At 42.1% G+C, this 22,787-nt stretch overlaps 1 protein-coding gene across 1 annotated transcript; it reads left to right on the forward strand.

Moving 5' to 3' along the window:
* Positions 1-1,405: 1,405 nt before the first annotated feature.
* On the forward strand, positions 1,406-22,572 carry LOC110508536 (phospholipid phosphatase 3). The gene is made up of 6 exons (XM_021589105.3): positions 1,406-1,934; positions 12,520-12,677; positions 15,739-16,019; positions 16,266-16,323; positions 16,432-16,608; positions 20,720-22,572. Exons 1-6 carry the CDS (start codon positions 1,793-1,795, stop codon positions 20,846-20,848), a joined length of 945 nt encoding a protein of 314 aa, XP_021444780.1. The 5' UTR covers positions 1,406-1,792; the 3' UTR covers positions 20,849-22,572.
* The last annotated feature ends 215 nt before the right edge of the window (positions 22,573-22,787 follow it).

A 22,787-nucleotide genomic window follows, 5' to 3' on the forward strand; every position in this document is an offset into this window, starting at 1 on the left:
TCAAATACAGGTGTGCCAAGCTTGTAGCGTCATACCCAAGAAGACTTGAGGCTGTAATCACTGCTAAAGATGCTTCAACAAAGTACTGAGTAAATGGTCTGAATACTTATGTAAATGTTCGATGCATAATTGTGTAATCATTAATGGTCAATGAAGAACAGGGCGGGCCATTCTATTGTATTGATCTATTTGAATTATAATCTCAATATTGTATATTGGTCCACTGAATCCAAGCAGTTTTATCAGTCGACTCTGGCCTACTTGGAGTGCACATTGAGTGTGCGTAATTTACAATGGCAAGAAGACCAAGACAAATGGATGCACATGCTGTATTAGCGTTGCTACAAAATCTGAATGAAAATTATTCCGATGGTGGGGTACACATTAATCTTGACATCTCTGATAACTATTCTTCTGATTCTGAGCCTCAGCCTGAGCCTACACTTCAAAGGCCTAAGAGCAAAGAGCCCTGCTCACTGAGTAGGGGCGCAGTGAGACAGGAGAGTGGAAGGGATGGCACTGTTTGAATAATCAAGCCGGTGACAATGCTATGGGCAGATTATCATCACATAACGTATCCCTGAGAGAGCAGGCCCTACATATTAAGCAAAAAACAGCAATCAGCAACGCACTCACCAACTTTCGTTGTTAATGTGACATCCGACACGCGTTTTGCCGACGGTGCGGCTGCGTGTTTGGCGTATTTTATTTTGTCGCTGTATAAGAAGCTGTTATCACGTTCCAACACATGTGTTCTGTTTCATAGTTATACCAAAGGCACTTCACGAATAAAATTGATTGAATTTGTTTTATTTTATGTTTACTTTTTACTTAGCCTGTAGTAACATAAACTAATGAAAATGCTATTGTGTTATTTGAAATATATTTTTATTCGTATTCTAATGTTACATAAGACCTATATATTATTTGTGCGATAGCATATATGAAATGTATTTATTACACTGTTAGAACATGGCATTTTTAACCTTTTAAATACATTTGTTGGGGTGATTCATGTAGTAGTTCCACACAACTTGAGTGGTTAGCCTACAAGTTGATTTCTGGTGTTTCCAGGACATTTCTGCCACTTTAGGCTGGTCGCTTATGAAATATCATGGAATATCGTAGAAGGCTGGTCCACTACTCACAAATACACAATCGTTTTTACTATATATGGAAACAAAAATTCAACAGTAATATCACCTTTCCAAAACCTGATTCTGTTTTGGTGGCCATATTGGATTATGTAGAAAAATAATATAATAGGAGTGCCATGCCCCAATGTTTTGGCCACCGCTTCTAATATCAATTTAAACATCCCAAAGAGCATCTCTACCAAATGTCATGCTTGTATCCGCCTCCATATAGTTTTTTTTTTTTTTTAAGCTAAGGCCCCGGACTAAAGGGGGAGGTGAGTCTTTAGGAGGCGGACACCGGAGGTGGGAGCGCAACTAAATTTCGGTGCTCCTCAATGATTATTAGAAGTAACTTAGAAATTGCTCAACAGTCAACAACGAAAGTCACAGGGTGAATGAGCAGAATACACGGGAACGAAATAAAAGCCAAACCCTTGCAGTTAACTTAAAGGCAATCGTCACATCTCAATTGAATTTATCAGCACAATATATGGGTAAATATTCAGAATCATCTCTCAGCTGATGGTTAACTAACTATTGAACTCACTCCGCTTCGCTTTCTAGTTCAATTTACGAGAATTTAACGCGACTGAAGCTGCAACTTCGCCACTCTTTACTTGTTTATTTGGAAAATCATTTAAGTAAGTAGCCTATAAATGCAACGCTGTTTAATTTATGAGAAGACAATGGCACCAGAAACAAGGAACGGAGGAAGTTCTTCCCTGAATAACAACAACAGTAAAGACAACAGCAGGAAAACCTTCCTGGTCGGTGTGGATCTCTTCTGCTTGTTTTTAGGTGAGTGTTTCTGGACTTTTCATTCTGTAGATAGGACAAGAAATTAGGCTATATTATTAGGTCACATTGTCTGACACTGCAGTACATTTGTCTTATATAAATAGGCCACAGTTTTACATTTGCATAAAATGTATTATTTTATTAATGTTGATTAACCCAGCATCATAATGTTATATGACTTGTTGGTTTATTTATTATCTTGGATGAGCTAGAGTGTTATGTTATCATTAGGTCAAGGGCAGAAACTACTCATGCAAATGTCCGTCTAACAATAATAATAATTCATCCATACAATCCAATATCAGAGCAATGTCAGTCAACATAAAGATGATTCAAAGGTTTGTTTAATTTCCTTTTACATTTCTTTCTTTTCTTCTTTTTATTGTCATTTTATGTTGACTCCTTGTTCCATTTCCCCGTAGTCCATTTTTAATACAAGACAGCGAAAATAGTTGAAAAGATGTTCTTCCTCAGAAAGACAAGGATTTATCATGACAATATTTTTGCCAGAGTTCCCAGTGAAACCCCCACGCCCACAGTACAGCAATATATTCTGCTGGCAAAGGGGAAAAGCCAATTGATCAATTGCTCCAAGAGGGCTATATTTCTTTGGTGTCCGCCCATTCCTGTTGCCCTCATTTGGCCTGTTTTAATATTTTCCATAATGTCTCACATCCCACACTGGCAATCAAGCCAGGAATTCTCTTGAAGTGACATCTGGCATAATATATTTGGTGTGTGTGTGTGTGTGTGTGTGTGTGTGTGTGTGTGTGTGTGTGTGTGTGTGTGTGTGTGTGTGTGTGTGTGTGTGTGTGTGTGTAATTAAAATAAAGTGGTGAGAAGGTCAGCCATATGTTCAGCTAATGTACTGAGTATCATCTCTCTCTCTCTCTTTGTCTCTCTCTCTCTCCCTCTGTCTCTCCCTCTGTCTCTCTCTTTCTGTCTCTCTCTATTTCTCTATTTCTTTATCTCTTACTCTTTGACTGAGCTTAGAGTGAGTGATTCCTCACCAGACTCAGAAACACTAGGGCAGTGAACTGTCAAATAGTTTTGAAGGTGACTGAATCAGTCATTCCAAGAAAGACATCAAAGTCAAAGACCCTAATAAGTATTCTGGTCCAAGGTCTACTAGTCTTTGGTCTGCTGTTGACTTAACACAAGTATATAGTGTGATGATATACAGCAGTGGTTCCCAAAATTTTTATAGTCCCGTATCCCTTCAAACATTTAACCTCCAGCTGCGTACCCCCTCTAGCACCAGGGTCAGCGCACTCTGAAATGTTGTTTTTTGCCATCATTGTGAGCCTGCCACACACACACTATACGATATATTTATTAAACATAAGAATGAGTGTGAGTTTTTGTCACAGTTTTTGTCACGGCTCATGGTAAGTGACAAAGAGCTCTTATAGGACCAGGCACAAATAATAATTTAATAATAATCAATAATCTTGCACTTTATTTATCGGTAAGTGGACTGGAGGCAGGGCATGAACGGGATAATGAATCCAGTTGTTTATGTCGTCCGTTTCGGGAATGCATCTGCGTAATTGCGCACCCAACTCACTCAGATGCTTCACTATATCACATTTGACATTGTCCTTAAGCTTGAGTTAATTTGTACACAAACAATCAATGGAAAGACCTGTGTGTTGTCCTTGTTAATGCAGACAGAGAATAACTTCTTAATCATAGCCTCAATTTTGTCCCGCACATTGAATATAGTTGCGGAGAGTCCCTGTAATCCTAGATTCAGATCATTCAGGCGAGAAAAAAACTCACCCAGATAGGCCAGTCATGTGAGAAACTCGTCATCGTGCAAGCGGTCAGACAAGTGAAAATTATGGTCGGCAAAGAAAACTTTAAGCTCGTCTCTCAATTACAAAAATGTGTCAATACTTTGCCCCTTGATAACCAGTGCACTTCTTCTGTATGTCGTAAAAGCATTACAATTGTATAATGCAGAAAATACACGAGAGTTCAGGGGCCTTGCTTTAACAAAGTTAACCATTTTCACTGTAGTGTTCAAAATGTCTTTCAAGCTGTTAGGGATTCCCTTGGCAGCAAGAGCCTCTTGGTGAATGCTGCAGTGTACCCAAATGGCGTCGGGAGCAACTGCTTGCACGCGCGTTACCACTCCACTATGTCTCCCTGTCATGGCTTTTGCGCCATCAGTACAGATACCAACACATCTTGACCACCAAAGTCCATTTGATGTCACAAAGCTGTCCAGTACTTTACAAATATCCCCACCTGTCGTCCTGGTTTCCTGTGATTGCAGAAGAGGATTGTCTTCCTTAATTGACCCCCCCCCCCCCCATAAACATAACGGACATAAGGTAGGAGCTGTGCCAGGCCCGCCACGTCTGTTGACTCAAACAGCTGTAACGCATAGAATTCACAGTACTTGTTTCAAAACGTCTCCTGCCATTTCACTGATGCGTCGTGAAACAGTGTTGTTTGATGAAGGCATTGTCTGTATAGTTTTTTGGGCCTTTTCCCCCAGCATTGTCCCAGCCATTTCCGTGGCAGCAGGAAGAATTAAGTCCTCCACAATAGTATGGGGCTTGCCTGTCCTAGCCACTCGGAAGCTCGCCATATGAGACGCTTCTAGCCCCTTCTTATTAATGGTATCTGTTGGTTTTATACATGCCTTACTACTCGAAAGTCGTCTTAATTCTCGCTCAAAAAACTCCTGTGGCTTAATTTTCAAATTGGCATGTTTTGTTTCAGAATGTCTGCGCAAGAGTGAGAGAGTGAGTGTTTCATTTAGTTGTGAGATAGTACTTTTGCACATATAACACCCTGTGGTTAAGGAAAGTCAGTACTCCCATATATAAGTGAACCCCAAATCAATGTAGCTCAAAAAAAATACAATTTTATTAGTCACATGCGCCGAATACAACAGGTACAACCTTACAGCAAAATGCTTACATATGAGCCCCCAACCAACAATGCAGTTTAAAAAAATATGGATAAGAATATGAGATAAATGTAATGCGTAATTAAAGAGCAACAGTAAAACAACAATATCGAGACTATATACAGGGATGTACCGGTACAGAGTCATGGCAGTGTTGAGTGCAATAGAGATTGCATCATCTGTGGTTCTGTTGGGGCGGTATGCAAATTGGAGTGCGTCTAGGGTTTCTGGGATAATGGTGTTGATGTGAGCCATGACCAGCCTTTCAAAGCACTTCATGGCTACAGACGTGAGTGCTACGGGTCAGTAGTCATTTTGGCAGGTTACCTTAGTGTTCTTGTGCACAGGAACTATGGGGGTCTGCTTGAAACATGTTGGTATTACAAACTTGGACAGGGAGAGGTTGAAAATGTCAGTGAAGACACTTGCCAGTTGATCAGCGTATGCTCTCAGTTCACGTCCTGGTAATCCGTCTGGCCCGCCAGCCTTCCGAATGTTGACCTGTTTAAAGGTCTTACTCACATTGGCTGCGGAGAGCGTGATCACACAGTCTTCCGGAACAGCTGCTGCTCTCATGCATGTTTCAGTGTTATTTGCCTCGAAGCGAGCATAGAACTAGTTTAGCTCGTCTGGTAGGCTCGTGTCACTGGTGAGCTCTCGGCTGTGCTTCCCTTTGTAGTCTGTAATGGTTTGTAAGCCCTGCCACATCCGACGAGTGTCAGAGCCTGTGTAGTACGATTCGATCTTAGTTCTTATCATATTTGCCTCCAACGTCCCTGTCTGTTGTTCGGTGCTTTCCCGGGTAAGGGGGCAGTAGCTCTTCGGCTGCATCATATTCACAACTGTCCGTGACCATGCTGGCTAACAACAAATGTACAAATTACTGATGCTAGCATTGGATGTGCTTGTGAAAGCAGAACAACTTGTGTCGTCAACAGGTGAAGGTGTAGTACTGCTGGTAGTAGCAGTGTCTCTATGTACGCAGGCCTTACTTTTCTTAACCATTCATCAATTTTCGAGCAAATGGAATGAGCAGCAGCTACGTTTGGCTACATATGGACTGTTAGTGGAATTCCCGCGAGAGAGTAACTGTTAATATGATTGGATGTTATTTATTTGACTTGGCTATCTGTATTTGGCATTGTGTTGTTATTTTGCTGAACACTGGATGTTTAAATTTTGGTTTTGGCAGTGAAACGAGGCTACTCAGGCGAGAAATAAACTCACCCAAATGTATTGCCCCGGAGAAAAAAAAGTCAGATAAGAACAAAATTCTTATTATAATGACAGCATACTTGTAGAGCCCCCCTCAGCCAAAACCTTCCCTTAACCCGGACGACACTGGGCCAATTTTGCGCCGCCCTATGGGACTCCCGATCACGGCTGGTTGTGATACAGCCCGGGATCGAACCCGGTCTGTAGTGACACCTCTAGCACTGCAATGTCGTGCCTTCGACTGCTGCATCACTCAGCAGGCCCCCCACACATACACCGCCTTAGTGTATGTGACAAATAAATAATAACGTGATATGATTTTTATGCATTTCAGAGATCAGTCATTTTCCCTTGACAGTTTGAAAGTATTCATCCTTTGACCTGTTGAAATGTATAATACATGAAGGAGGAAAAGAGGTGGAATTTACTAGTCTGGGGTGAAGACGTATGTATTCAAGTTCCACAGGGTCACTGACTTGAGTTGACTGTGTCCAATGGGACATCTATGGCCACTTCTTACCCCACAACTGTTTGTTTAAAATAGTCTCTGATAAGGTTATCACTTCTCCGTCTCTCTATTGCCCTGCAAATGCATAAATATGTCATTTTTTTCTTACGAGGCGGAGGGTAAGTTTTGCCCACTCTGTGTTTGTACCTGCCCACAGAAAACGCCTGTCAACAAACCAACAGTGTATAGCTGCCTAAAGATGTGGTTTGAGGGGAGAGACCGCAAGGAGGAAATGGTGGAAGCACACTTGCAATTACTGGCCAAGCCAGCTTCCATTTTCACTGTGACTCTGACTGGAGTTCCAGCATCTCCAAACCAGAAGGACTTTCCTCTCAGCTTACAATCAGGGCCCGTATTCATGAAGTGTCCGAGAGTACAAGTGCTGATATAAGATCAGTTTTGCCTTTTAGATGATAATGAATAAGATTATACGGACAGGAGGTACCTGATCCTAGATCAGCACTCCTACTCTGAGACAGTTTACAATTACAGACCCAGATCTCAGTAGCCTATCCAGAGTTTTATATTTAGATCTCAACATCTCAATAAGGTGCTGGCATGGTCCCATACTGTATGTGCTGTAACCAACACTTTTATTGTTGTTGTATTATTGTAATACCAATAAAAGAGTTGGCTACAGCACATACATACACTATAGGACCAGGCCGGAGTCCAGACCTGCTCTCAGTGTTTGCATACCCCAAGACTATCAAAGCCAAAAATAGCATTAGTTTAAACAGGCAGGACTTTAGGTAACAATTCATAATTCTATTCATTAACAAGTATAATTTATAAAGCATTTGTAAAGTATTTAGAATGGCTTATTCATCCAAAATGATTGTAAAGTTAGCCAAGTGCCTCAACTCCACAATGAGATTTTTTTTGGTCGTTTGAGTCGCTATTTTTTTCTTTAACTTTTTTAAAATCCAGGCGAGTCAATTAAGAACAAATTCTTATTTACAATGATGGCCTGTCATCCCATACAAAAAAAAGGTATTCAAATACAACCACTGACTGTTTCTATGTTGAGATTCAATTGGCACATCGTAGAGCATCTTCGAGCAACAGCAATGAGGAAACAGTCTGTAGTTGTATTTCATTAACGTTTAATCAAAAGGTATGGATTTCAATAAACAAAGAAAGGCACGCAACAACAAAGGACAAACATAGGTACATAGGATTTAAGAATGGCAATCTTTTAAGTATCGACTGCATAGCGACTCGAAGGAGTCATAGGTGAATAAAAAAAAAAAAGTCTAGTCTGCGCTCAAATACATGGATGAAATCATTGTAGAGTTGAGGTACTTGGCTATTATAAAATGTAACCAAACTTGAGCTTTATTCCCTGTAGATTGAACTGAATCAACCGTGTTTTGGCCAACACTGGCCCAGTGCAAGGATGAACCCTGGGTTAAGTGTGTAGCTAAATGGGGTTAGTTGAGCAGTAAGTCGTTGCAGGTGGGGTTTTACGTTTTCTAATCACCTTATAATGTCCCCATTTGCTACTGCCTGGCTGTAGATCATCAGAAAGCTCAAGGGGGCTTAATCAGCTATAGCGTGACTGTTAAACATCACTAACTATTCAATGAGACAAATGGGGGACAAAATCACTTTTACAGGGATTTCTATTTTGGCTTTTTATTGTTTTATTTAATCGGTAACATGTTGAGACTACATGGAGCTTAGATTCTTTAAGCATTTCACCAATATTTTTGGCAAACCACAATTCAACGCAAATGTGATCTTTTCCCCTCTTCTCCTCTCTCAGTAGCCAGTGGAACTAGGAGAGCATAGGAATAGGGTTTGGCAACCGCACCACGACCAGACAGACAGACCGGGAGTAGTTTGTGTGGGGGCTCTTGACTGCCATGTACACAAGGGTATAAGTAAAAACACAACTGCATCTGTGTATACAGCGGCACAACTCCCTCACACAAGCCGTCTACATTTCTAGGCCAGCGGGAGAGCAATGGTGGAAAATGTGTATCTGTTTATTTTAGCTACAGCAACTGGTGTTATGTGAAATGCCCCAAAATTATGCTGGAATTGAATTCATTCAATGCAAGCTGCCATTTGCCTGTCCCAGACATTGATTGTGGTTTCCATAGTGGAATTGAAGCCCCAAACTGAAACTCTCTAATTAATCCTATGGGCATGCTTAAGAATTGTTATAATCCTATAAGCTCAAGGTAAATGTTTCTCGCTTCCAATTTTTCCATGAGAGGAAGCAAAGCAGACAGGTGTTCGAGTACTAACTCATCACTTTGAGGAAGTTGTTTGGTTATACCTTACTGGGGCTTTATAGGGATCGCTACGATGATATGTAAGCTAAATGGGAAATGTTGATATTGGTAAAAAGAAAATCCTACATGCTCATTCATGCCATTTTCAATTAGGGAGTGCTTTATGTTTTCTTTGCGTCAGTGTAGCTAATACATTAGACGTATGCCTCTTGGCTGATGTTGTTGTTGGCAACTAGTGGGGCACTGGTTTTCCCCTCGCTTGTGCGAGGCGGGAAGGGAAGGGAGGAAGACGGGAAATCCCAAGATGCCTTGAAGAATGCTGATGCTGCACTGTCTGGTGGCATGGGGTGTGTGGAGGGCCTCAGAGGCAAGACAACACAGCTGAATCATGGGAAGAACAGACTTGGTAACATCTTAAATTACTCACTCCATTTTTGTTTCTGTCACCTGTTAGGGGTCAGGACCCGACTGTGGCGTTTCTGTTCCTTAATGAGCTCAGAGAGAGAGAGAGAGCGAGAGAGTCAGCCATCTTTTACTTGTATTTAACTTCCTCTCTTTTGTACTCTCCGGCCCGCCTGAGTCTTGGATCTGTTCATGTGCATAAAGGCAGTCAAGGGAGGTCAAAACCCCGGGATGAATGCTTTTCACATTCATAGCAGTGTTGAGCCCAGCGGCCAGGGCCCTCTTTTCTTTCCATTGCCCTACATCAGCAAGCAGCAGCCCTAAGCTGCCAAGCACTGTGCTGTGAGAGGAATGCCTGCTGATTACCTCCCATCTTAAGGGCAATGAAAAAGGCTGACAGATCACAGTTAAGATCGGGCGGTACTTAAAGTGTGTTTTCTCTCTACTAGAGCGCTAACACCTCTGAAAACCCCAAGTTTCAAATGGCTTGAATATAAATAGTAAAAACAGTAATGATAATAATGTGAATACTGTTGAATCTTGGATTTGAGGGAGGGAGGCCAGTGGCGGAGTGGTCAGGGTCTGGTCTGGTCTGGGGTTCCCATCAGGCAGAGAGACTGGCCTGTAACATGAGCCTCTCCCAGCTGGGCTTTCAAAGCCCAGGCAGCTTGGAGCAGGGGAGCAGGGCGAGGGGAGCCAAACACACTAAGGAGTGTGTTGACATTTGGGTTTGAAGACATCAAACCCCCTGCCTTAGCTCTGCAGTACCCAGTACCCAGGCCAGCACCCCCAGTTTGACCTCTTCCTCCCAACCCTCACCCCATCCTCAGCCTTTACCCAGAGAGAAAAGGGGGTAGGGATGGATGGGGGAGAGAGAGAGAGAGAGAGAGAGCAAATGTTTGACTTTCTTTGTATTCATACATTTCAAAATCATTCAAGGGGTTCACTTCAAAGCTTCAAATATCAGGTTAAAGGTTCACTTGGATGAGATCGAGAGAGTAAGCTTTCCAATTCTGTCAGGGGGTTGGAGAGTCCTCTCCTGGGTACTACTTTTCCCTTTATCTGTAAACGTTCCTCTCCAGTTTGGGGGAAATGACTGGTCCTCTTGGTCTGCATTATATTTTCTCATGCAATATGTTTGTTGTTATTTTTTTAGACAAGTGGTTTTACCTCTAAAAGTGGTGAAATACACTCATTCAATTGGACAAAAACACCCTTCAGTCACATTTGTCTCAGCCTTCCACATCAGTTATCTGCGATGGATACCATTTAGCCCTTTTAGTACTAGCTGCCCCCGTTTGATGTTGGTTTTTCATAGTATGATGGACGATACAGATTCTAACAATGACAGATTTTTTCCCTTTCTTGGCTGCCAAGTCAGTGCACTTCATTTTATTTATTCGATTTGTCGGGAGTTGCTGTCATAAAAAGGAAAATTCACCCAAAAAAAACAATATTTTGTTTTTTTTCTTCATTTTGGACTGTTGATACAGTCCCAAAATGTAAGGATGTCAGCAGTCGGGTCATTTTTCATCGTCTTGATGATATGGCCAGTGACACTGCTTCTTGAAAGTCCGATATCTTGACAACTTGACTGCTTACATGCAAAACATTTTGGGACTAAATCAACGGTGGACTAATGAAAAAAAGACTAATATAGTTTTTTGAGCAGATATTTTCCCTGTAAAGGTGCTACGCATATGATTTTTATTTTATTTTTGCATTGTGATTTCAGAAAAATGCCCATAATATATCTGCAGTAATAGTGGAATGGTAGTGTTTCACAGTAATGCTCACCTATTGATTTCTCCTGCCGCGGTGGCATCTGTTGTCAAAATGGGAAAGCTGTTCTGACTTTGTGGCTGTTTCATCTAGTGGAAAGGGCTCTGTCATATCCTGGTTGCTAAAATTCTGATTCCCTACAGCACACTATTCAGTGCATAAACTAAAAAGGTTAACATTTTAGCAATCGGGAAATGACAGAGCGATTTCCACTAGATAACACAGCCACAAAGTCCGAAACACCATTTTGACAACAGATGCCGCTCCGGAGGGAGAAATCAATAGGCGAATATTACAGCCAATCACAACACTGGTGGGTAAGTAATACCGTGAAACACCATCCTTCCACAATTACTGCAGATATATTACGGACATCAGTGTTATCTGATGGCAAAAAAATAGAGTCTGTATCACTTCAATGGATATTCGGTAGATTATTTGCTGTAGCCTACAAACTGAACATGCTACAGGTACATGACCAATTTTGAGCACCGTATCATGATATTACATGAACATGACATGTTATCAGCTGAGATTTGTGTGACAAGAGCGTTTGTCAATGTTGTTATGACGAGAACTGCATAACAGTCACCTTCCAGGTAAGTGCCCCAGGTAAGTGTGTGGGTGTGTCTTTCTGTGTTTGTTTGTTTGTTCTTGCCAGAGCTGTGTGTGGGTGTTGTGGGTTAACTGCAGCAATACAGGTTGTGTTTGGGATGTGTGTATGTTTGTATGCCAGTCAGATGACTTGGGCAGATTATAGATTACAGATTACATGCAGTGATGCTCCTTGCTGTCTTTCTGCACAATTTTCCCATCACACCCCACCGGAGGGGCTTGTTCTGTCAAAGACAGCAGCATCAGCCTGTCTTATAAGAACAACCCCTCTGCCCACCGCTGTCCTGGTAGTTGTGGGGTTCCCTGTGCCCATCATCTTCGTAAATCTTTAGCATGGTTCAGCAGCAGGAGGGACAGGAAACGCATCCAGGGGACTCTGATTCACTCCATCCAGGGATTCACTGAATGTGGCTTTTATGCCGAGGCCACCTCACAAATGTTGCAGTTGGTGATCTACATTCAATTGATTGCGTTCATGAACCTAGGAGTAGTATGGGATTAGCCTTGGTGTCGGTCTGGCTATAAACATTTTCCAAACATGTTGGTATGACATCCACAAAGGAGTTGAAACAGACAGGCACCAAGGCTAGTATGCAAACCCTATTGGTACAAAATGAACTCCTACTCGACCCATCAATACTGAATTGAGACCTAAACCACTATTTCCTATTAATTGGTTTTAGGTTGAGAACTATCTGAGTGAAGACAACAAGTCTGGAAAGATGCGAGTGAAAAGTGAGACCCCCATGTTCCCTGTCCAGCCATCGCTGTGCCGTCTACCTGTGGACACTCATTTAGGAGCACCTTATTGACCCTCTCTCCTCTCTCTCTCTCTCTCTCTTCATCTATCCCTCTCCCTCTCTCTCTCTCTGCCTCACCACTGCTGTGTGTACATAGCCGGCCTGCCTTTCCTGATCATAGAAACTAGTGCTGTACAGCCCTACCGCCGAGGCTTTTACTGCAACGATGAGTCCATCAAGTACCCGGCCAAACACGGAGACACCATAAGCGACGCTGTGCTTTCTGCTGCTGGCATTCTTATCACCATCCTTTCTGTAAGTCACTATACCTCACTGATTAGTCCCATATCAGTTTATGCTGTCTTGGCAACTCATATGTATATGAGTTGCCATAGGAGTTGGCAAGCCAGCACAAACAGATCTGTGACTCAGGCTATGTTCATCTCACTTTCCACCTCAGCAATGTGCAGCACCATCAACACTTGCTGTACTGTGTGTCGACTAAATTATACAACACGCTGCCCTCTGTCCTGGTAGTTGTGGGGTTCCCACTGGGCATCATTTCAACGTGGACATTTGGGTAATATTTGGTTGAGACGTTGATCAGTGAGATTTTATTCACCCACTCAAAAAGACAGCCAGAATTTGTTGAATTCCCAATGTGTTATCACTATGCTATTAACCATACATACTATACTATACATACATAATACGCACATTTTACAGGCACAATCTATTTTGCAATAGTTATATTTTGTTTGTTTTTAGTCCTTCCTCTGTTTCTGAAGTCCATTCCAGTTTGATTTCTATTTGTAACTGTGCTATACATTTTACAGACCCCGTATGTTTTATATTTGTTATCTTGTTTGTTATTAGTCCCACCCTTCAGCTCCAGTCAACCCCTCCCATCTATATCTTAACACCATCCATTTTAGATTTATATTTGCCATATATTTTTCAAAATCTTAAGTTAAGTAAACTAAATAAAGTGATTTGATTTAGTCCTATTCTTTGACTTAGATTTTTGGTTGAGATGGAGACGGAAAAGCCAACATATCAATTGTACATTTCTTGAGAACCTGGAACTAAAGCCAGACTAAGTCAGTGCAACCAAATATCTTTTGTGTCATTGCACACCAAACACAAATTAATATCGCTTTTGCAATACAGTAAATAGCTTATTAACTTGTAGATAAGTTAACAAATGACATGTTTGATTGTTAGCTCCAACTAAACCAAAAAGAATAGTTAAAGAATAGGATTAAAGTGCCTGAGATGAAACTATCCAACCAATAGATACATCTCCTTTAAATGTTGAGATTGGGTTGCATTGTCAACCAAACACAAGTCAATATGACTTTTGTCAACATAAAGCCAACACATCAACGAAGCCAATATATGAATTATTGACTTGACGATTACAAACACTGTAATTCACAGGGCTAGAAATGTGGTGGATGGCACAGGAGAAGAGCTATAGGCCCATTTTTCTTCTTCTGAATGCGACGCTAAATTCCATGTTCCCCCATAGACCAAGGGTCTTAAAATAAATCTCTGCAACAAGAAAAAAAAAATACTCTGGGAGTGTTGGGGTTAACATTTTATAATTGTATAATTTGTGTGACGACTAGACATTTATGAGACAAGGCACGAGACAACCTCTTCCCCAACTTTCGAATATCTCTGAGGTTACACCTTTAACAGTTACACAAAGTTAATACAAAGCCGTTTCATTCATTCACATAGTTGATATAGTCTCAGTTCTTGCACAATGAGAAACAGATGTGTTCTTTCTCTCCCATGAAGCAGCTGGGTTGGATCAACCAGGCTCTAAAGGGCTCCATGGTGGCGAGAGAGAGAAATGAAAAAAAAAAACACACGTTATCAGCTTGTACAATCTCCCTATAGGACTTTCCCCCCCAAATGTGTTTTTATCGAAATTAGATGTTTTTCTGCCCTGACAAGAATTTCTCAATGAAACCCGAGATGCTAACAAGAAAACACCCAGACATCCCCTTGTGAAATCAGAGCCCTTTTGAAAAAAAATGAGTCAGCCGGCGCGGTGGAAAACAAACGTGCCCCCAATGTGTGTCTGCTCTGGCAGAGTCTGGCCACCAAAACATCTGACATGTCGCCTAGCTCAGCGTTTCTCCTGGTTGAAACCAGAAGTGCTGCCCCCCCCCCCCGCTATCCCTCCCTTTCTCTCTCCCTTTTCATTCCCTCTCGTTTCTCCTTTGCTCTTTTCCTCCCTCTCACTCTGCCCCTCTCTACTTTGTCTCTCCCCATTGACTCCCTCCCTCCCTCCTTCTCTCCCTCCTCTCCCTCACTCTTTTTCTCCCTCTCTCTCTTCACTCTCCCTCCTTCTTCTTCTCACTCCCTCCCTCTATAAAACCTCAAGCTCTTTCGCCTTCTCTCTCCACTCCCTCTCTCCCATTTATCTGTGGCCAGGAGGTGGACTACAGGGGGGTGGGGAAGTGAAAGGCATTCAAGCTTGAACAGCTGTAGTGAGTTATTGGAGTCCGGTCCACGTCCCCCCGGCCCTAAGTATGTCCGGCACGTCAATCATCGGTTTTATACGTTTGTTTATTTACCCACTTACTGAAAACCTCTGCATGTGCCTTCCACAACTCACATACTCACTCACCCTCACCCTCCCATAGCTACACTGAACGCTATGCAATTTGTTTTTGATGTTAGTGGTGCTAACCAAGGGTTAGGTCTGGAGTGTTTTTGATTGACCTTTCTCCTCCAAAATAGAGTCAAATATTTGAAAGTCCTTGATGTACGGAACTTTTTCCCTCAGCTCATAGTATCGTTGTAATATTACACTCTGATTACTCATAGGATCGTTGTAATATTACACTCTGATTACTCCTAGTATTGTCGCTCTATACTCTCTGATCAGTCTCCGCTGTTTTACTGATGTGTTTAACTGAATTCCAGATATATATTGGAAAACCAGATGTCTGACACTCTATGATACTCTCTCATTACGGAAATGAATAAGCAGTTCAGTTTTGTTGAAACGAGACATAATAACAACAATGAAACAATGAAGTACTGATATTGACTCTGACAGTAATTAGGAAGTACATAACAGTAACAATAGGATTTCAGTGGCCATCCTTGTAGATGACATGACTACTGAGCCGTATATACAGTACATATAGAGGTGTGTATTTCTGCTTCTGTATGACTGTATCCTCTCCTTTATCCCTCTTGCCAGATCATCATCTCTAAGAGATATAGTCATGTCATCGATAAAGATGGCCGCTGTAGACTCCGGTTGAACCAATCACAATTTGACTGCCACGGTGGCCATCTTTGTGCTGTAGATGGCATAACTGTGTCCTCTCCTTGTTCCTTCCCCCACCAGATCATCATTGGTGAGAGCTACATGATCTACTACCTGAACGAGGGCTCGAAGTCCTTCGTAGGGAACCCCTACATCTCCGCCCTCTACAAGCAGGTGGGCGTGTTCATCTTTGGCTGCGCCGTCAGTCAATCGTTCACGGACATCGCCAAGGTATCGGTGGGCCGCATGCGACCCCACTTCCTGGACGTGTGTAGGCCCGACTGGTCCGCCATCAACTGTTCTTTGGGCTACATCACAGACTACCAGTGTAATGGACCCGAGAGCAAAGTCCAGGAGGCCAGGTACATTACTCTGAGATTACTCCATTGTGATTGTGAAGCATCTATGTGGTGTTTATGAAGACTTTATGAAGGCTCTATAAAGAAACGTAGCCTATAAGTTACATTTGTTTAAAGTGGTACCGGATATTTGATTTCATACAAAGTGAATGCTTTGTTCAATATCCAGGCGGAAGGCATTGCATTGGTCTTACCTGTGCAGTAATCTTCTAATTGCTATAGTAACAACATTGTATTTCTCCTTTTCAGGAAGTCGTTCTTCTCTGGCCATGCATCCTTTTCCATGTACACCATGCTGTATTTGGTGGTGAGTTACTGTTTATGTGTCTTAACCTCACACACACAAACACACCTGTACACACACTCGAGCTGTCGCACTGTGTTGATTCATTGCCCATCTCTCCCAATCTCCCAGTTCTACCTGCAGTCCAGGTTCACCTGGCGTGGAGCCCGTCTTCTGCGCCCCCTGACACAGTTCACCCTCATCATGATGTCCTTCTACACCGGCCTGTCCCGCGTCTCCGACCACAAGCACCACCCCACCGACGTCCTGGCTGGCTTCGCACAGGGAGCCCTGGTGGCCTACAGCATAGTGAGTATTTGGACTTAGTGTTTACTATGTCCCCATAACTACATAGTACTTTACTGCATATAATGCATAGTATGTACTATAGCTATGATTTACTAGATAGGATGATATAGTACAGTGCATTTGGAAAGTATTCAGACCCCTTTTTCCACATTTTGTTACGTTACAGCCTTATTTTAAAATGTATTAAATCGTTTTTTCCCCTCATCAATCTACATCCCATAATGACAAAGTAAAAACAGGTTTTTAGAAATGTTTGGCAGCGATTACAGCCTTGAATCTTCTTGAGTATGACGCTACAAGCTTGGCACAGCTGTATTTGGGGAGTTTCTCCCATTCTTCTCTGCAGATCTTCACAAGCCCTGTCAGGTTGGATGGGGAGCGTCACTACACAGCTATTTTCAGGTCTCTCCAGAGATGTTCGATCGGGCTTCAGTCCCGGCTCTGGCTGGGCCACTCAAGGACATTCAGAGACTACTCCCAAAGCCACTCCTGCATTGTCTTGGCTGTGTGCTTAGGGTCATTGTCCTGTTGTAAGGTGAACCTTCGCCCCAATCTGAGGTCCTGAGCACTCTGGAGCAGATTTTCATCGCGGATTTCTCTGTGCTTTGCTCCGTTCATCTTTCCCACAATCCTGACTAGTCTCCCAGTCCCTGTTGCTGAAAAACATCCCCACAGTATGATGCTGTCAACACCATACTTCACCTTAAGGATATTGCCAGGTTTCCTCCAGACGTGACACTTGACATTCAGGCCAAAGATTTCAATCTTGGTTTCATCAGACCAGAGAATCTTGTTTCTCATGGTCTGAGAGTCCTTTATGTGCCTTTTTGCTATAGTCCTTCTGGAAGGTTCTCCTATCTCCACAGAGGAACTCTGGAGCTCTGTCAGAGTGACCATTGGATTCTTGGTCACCTCTCTGACCACGGCCCTTCTCCACCGATTGCTCAGTTTGGCCAGGCGGGCAGTCTTGGTGGTTTGGCCTGGCGGCCTTGGTGGTTCCAAACTTCTTCCATTTAAGAATGATGGAGGCCACTGTGTTCTTTCGGACCTTCAATGCTGCAGAAATGGTTTGGTACCCTTCCCCAGATCTATGCCTCGACACAATCCTGTCTCGGAGCTCTACGGACAATGTCTTCGACCACATGGCTTCGTTTTTGCTCTGACATGCACTGTCAACTGTGGGACTTTACAGTTGAAGTCGGAAGTTTACATATACTTAGGTTGGAGACATTAAAACTCATTTTTCAACCACTCCACAAATTTCTTGTTAACAAACTATAGTTTTGGCAAGTCGGTTAGGACATTTACTTTGTGCATGACACAAGTGATTTTTCCAACAATTGTTGATGGACAGGTTATTTCACTTATAATTCACTGTATCACAATTCCAGTGGGTCAGAGGTTTACATACACTAAGTTGACTGTGCCTTTAAACAGCTTGGAAAATTCAAGGAAATTATGTCATGGCTTTAGAAGCTTCTGATAGGCTAATTGACATCAGTTGAGTCAATTGGAGGTGCACCTGTGGATGTATTTCAAGGCCTACCTTCAAACTCAGTGCCTCTTTGCTCGACATCATGGGAAAATCAAAAGAAATCAGCCAAAACCTCAGAAAATAAATTGTAGATCGCCAAAAGTCTGGTTCAACCTCAGAAAAAAGGTTCATTCTTGGGACCAATTTCCAAACGACTGAAGATAACACGTTCATCTGTACAAACAATAGTACGCATGTATAAACACCATGGGACCACGCAGCTGTCATACCACTTAGGAAGGGGACGGGTTCTGTCTCCTAAAGATGAACGTACTTTTGGTCGAAAAGTGCAAATCAATCCCAGAACAACAACAAAGGACTTTGTGAAGATGCTGGAGGAAACAGGTACAAAAGTACTATATCCACAGTGAAACAAGTCCTATATTGACATAACCTGAAAGGCTGCTCAGCAAGGAAGAAGCCACTGCTAGTAAACCGCCATAAAAAAAGCCAGACTACGGTTTGCAACTGCACATGGGGGCAAAGATTGTATTTTTGGAGAAATGTCCTCTTGTTTGATGAAACGAAAATAGAACTGTTTGGCCATAATAACCATCGTTATGTTTGGAGGGAAAAGGGGGATGCTTGCAAGCCCAAGAACACCATCCCAACAGTGAAGCACTGGGGTGGCAGCATCATGTTGTGGGGGTGCTTTGCTGCAGGAGGGACTGTTGCACTTCACAAAATAGATGGCATCATGAGGCAGGACAATTATGTGTATATATTGAAGCAACATCTCAAGACATCAGTCACGAAGTTAAAGCTTGGTCACAAATGGGTCATACAAATGGACAGTGACCCCAAGCATACTTCCAAAGTTGTGGCAAAATGGCTTAAGGACAACAAAGTCAAGGTATTGGAGTGGCCGTCACAAAGCCCTGACCTCAATCACATAGGAAATTTGTGGGAACTGAAAAAGCGTGTGCGAGCAAGGAGGCCTAGAAACCTGACTCAGTTACACCAGCTCTGTCAAGAGATATGGGCCAAAGTTCTCCCAACTTTTTATGGGAAGCTTGTGGAAGGCTACCCGAAACGTTTGACCCAAGTTAAACAATTTAAAGGCAATACTACCAAATACTAATTGAGTGTACGTAAACTTCTGACCCACTGGGAATGTGATGAAAGAAATCAAATCTGAAATAAATAATTCTCTCTACTATTATTCTGACATTTTACATTCTTAAAATAAAGTGGTGATCCTAACTGACCTAAGACAGGGAATTTTTACTACGATTAAATGTCAGGAATTGGGAAAAACTGAGTTTAAATATATTTGGCTAAGGTGTATGTAAACTTCTGACTTCAAATGTATATAGACAGGTGTGTGCCTTTCCAAATGGTGTCCAATCAAGTGATTTTACCACTATAACGACACAGGATGAGACCCAGATGCAGACACAAGAGGCAGATGGTTTAAGTCTCAGAGATGTATTGTATACAAGGGGTAGGCAAATGGCAGGTCCTGGACAGGCAGAGATCAGTAATCCTAATAAGAGTCAGGCAGGCGTATAATGGCAAACAGGCTCAGGGTCAGGGCAGGCAAAAACAGGTCGGAACTGGGAAGACTAGATCACAAACTAGAGAGAAGGAAAAACAAGGAAGAACACGCTGGGACGACTTGACGAGACAAGACGAACTGCCAACAGACAGACAGAAAACGCAGGTATAAATACATAGGGGATAATGGAAAATAGGAGACACCTGGTGGGGGTTGGAGACAAGCACAAGACAGGTGAAACAGATCAGGGCGTGACAACCACAGGGGGACTCCAATCAAGTTGTAGAAACATCTCAAGGATGACCAATGGAAATAGGATGCACCTTAGCTCAATTTTGAGTCTCATAGCAAAGGGTCTGAATACTTATGTAAATAAGTTATTTCTGTTTTTAAGTTTTAATACATTTGCAAAGTTGTCTAAAAATCTGTTTTCCTTTTGTTATTATGGGGTATTGTGTGTAGATTTTATTTATTTAATCAATTTTAGAATAACAAAATATTGTAAAAATCAAGGGGTCTGAATACTTTCCGGATGCACTGTGAAACATGGTGTAGAACTGCAGGCGTAATGCAGTTATGCAGTCTGTATCATTAACATGTCTGACCTGTTTTTACTACATCTGTCACGTTTTGACCTTAGTTCCTTTGTTTTGTCTTTGTTTTAGTATGGTCAGGGCGTGAGTTGGGGTGGGCAGTCTATGTTCTTTTTTCTATAATTTGGGATTTCTGTGTTTGGCCTGGTATGGTTCTCAATCAGAGGCAGCTGTCAATCATTGTCCCTGATTGAGAACCATACTTAGGTAGCCTGGTTTCACCTTTGAGTTGTGGGTGATTGATTTCTGATGAGTGTTGGTATCTGCATCAGACAGAACTGTTTCAGTTTCGTTCGTTCACTTTATTGTTTTTGCTCAGTGTTCATTTACTTTATTAAAAAGATGGACGCTTACCACGCTGCGCATTGGTCCTCCGATCCTTCCTACTACTCCTCCTCATCAGAGGAGGAGGAAGACAACCGTTACAATATCATTTATTATTGACAATATTGACCTTTTTTTTCCTTCTTCTTTCCTATCCCTCAGGTGTTTTTCGTATCTGACCTGTTCAAGCCCAAAGGCAGAAGTTCAGCTCTACCAGTGACCCCATTAAAGAACCCCAACAACCCCATGGCAGACATCAGAGAGAGGAGCAACCACATCACCATGGCATAGTAGAGACCAGTAGAGTATACCTGTACAGCTATCTTCCGCTGTAGGTTTTAAACATCCTTTATTTCACCTACTGGTCTGTACTGGATGTGTTAAACAACCAGCGAAAGCAGCAAGATTGCTGACACGACATGTCTGCAAGGCACAGAGAAATAATGAGCTATGGAGAACTTACTTTGGAAAGAAGAGGAGAGACACACACACAAACAACACACACACGCACTTGAACAGCCAGCAACATCCATGTTTCTCACCATCTCATCTGACATGTGAATGTGGAAGAGTTTGGGGAGAGAATTCATAATTTGCTTTAATTACCCAAGGTCTCTATATCAAACCTGGTGCTTTGCAGATTAACTGTATCTTTATCTGCAGACAAGGAACTTTCACAGACAGAATCATGAAGGAAGGAAAGAAGGAAACGAACAGCTGTGGAACGTGATAATGTCCGCTTGGCTTTAGGCACCATGGAGACTGGCTAATAATACCATCACACACATACTTTGTGCATATGAGATACAAACTCATGAACAGGAACAAATTCCTTGATTACAGGAAGGATGTTTTTTCTTTCATAAATAACCTTCGTTATAAGTTTGAGCTAAAGCACTATATCCAAACTCAATATTTTATTTAATTGTCACCACTTGAATGAACTGAAGTGAAGCTTTTCTGTAAAGTTTTGTTTTAAAACCAGCTTTTAGGTCTCCTGAAATGTAGTTTGTATAGAAATATATACACTGTAGATGGAGACTACAGAGAGAGGGATGTGGGCCTCTTTTTGATGGTTGGGACGAGCCTCCACTGAGCCCTGTAATGAAGTGACTATGTGTGCCAGATGACTGCTCACAAGTATTAGGTCAGAGTATTAGGCATGTGTGTGTATGTATGTCAGTGTGCAAGTCTCCGAGTGTCGTGTGTGTGTGTGTGTGTGTGTGTGTGTGTGTGTGTGTGTGTGTGTGTGTGTGTGTGTGTGTGTGTGTGTGTGTGTGTGTGTGCGTGCGTGCGTGCGTGCGTGCGTGCGTGCGTGCGTGCGTGCGTGCGTGCGTGCGTGCGTGCGTGCGTGCGTGCGTGCGTGCGTGCGTGCGTGCGTGCGTGCGTGTGTGTGTGTGTCAGTGTGCAAGTATCCGAGTGTGTGTGTTTTTCATAAGTGCTTCAGGTTAAAGACCGGGAACGTAAGGCTGCTTCAACAGACGTTTATATTAAAAACAGGAAATCTGTGGAATTATACTTTCATAGACTAGCATTGTGATACATTTTCTAGTGATTCACATAAACTGTGCCAACTTCAGAAAAAATAACCCCTTCCCTGTGTCACTATAGTATGCTCTGTCCTACCATGTCATTGCAACCAAACAGCAATATCTGTTTTATTTTTGTAATGTAAAGAACATTTTTGTATCAGAGAATTATGTACAATATCATTTACCTACGTTTTCATGCAATATCCACTATGAATGTTGACGTGTCGATACATGTGCTATTGTGTAAGTGCTGCTTAAATAAGCAGGGATTGACAAAAGTTATTCAGTGAAATGACAATTTGTGTTGTGAGTATTCAAACTTCTGTGAAATAGCTTTCAAGAAGACAGCTTTATATTAAAATACCTTTTCATATTTTTGTATTGTCTTTTTTTTGTATATTGTACAATGAAAATATAAACCATATGGTGTAAATGTATTATAGATGATGTGCTTTGTAATAATAAAAACTAATTATTTTAAAAGTTTTTGTGCTTTTTTGTGTCCTTCCTCACTTTGACTGGGACAAAGCCATAAAATATATATATTTTTTTTACAGGCAGTTGATAATGAAGCTGAGCAGCTCTCTCTCTGACTTTGCGTGCGAAGGTGAGATCTGGGCGTAGGTTCTAGACTCTATGGTGGAGTTCCGTTCTGTGCTTTACTTCCTGAAGGGGAAATAGTGTGCATTCCAGGTTTT

This window comes from Oncorhynchus mykiss, chromosome 28 (genome assembly GCF_057628025.1).
Source record: "Oncorhynchus mykiss isolate SJ-2025 chromosome 28, ASM5762802v1, whole genome shotgun sequence".
Classification (NCBI taxonomy): Eukaryota; Metazoa; Chordata; class Actinopteri; order Salmoniformes; family Salmonidae; genus Oncorhynchus; species Oncorhynchus mykiss.

What these genes read in the sequence shown, in the direction of transcription:
- LOC110508536 (XM_021589105.3), top strand. Translation starts at nt 1,793, where the DNA reads ATGCAACGCTGTTTAATTTATGAGAAGACAATGGCACCAGAAACAAGG. An exon ending in TTCTTATCACCATCCTTTCT is followed by an intron (nt 12,678 to 15,738) that starts GTAAGTCACTAT and finishes TTCCCCCACCAG; the next exon opens with ATCATCATTGGTGAGAGCTA. An exon ending in CCCTGGTGGCCTACAGCATA is followed by an intron (nt 16,609 to 20,719) that starts GTGAGTATTTGG and finishes CCTATCCCTCAG; the next exon opens with GTGTTTTTCGTATCTGACCT.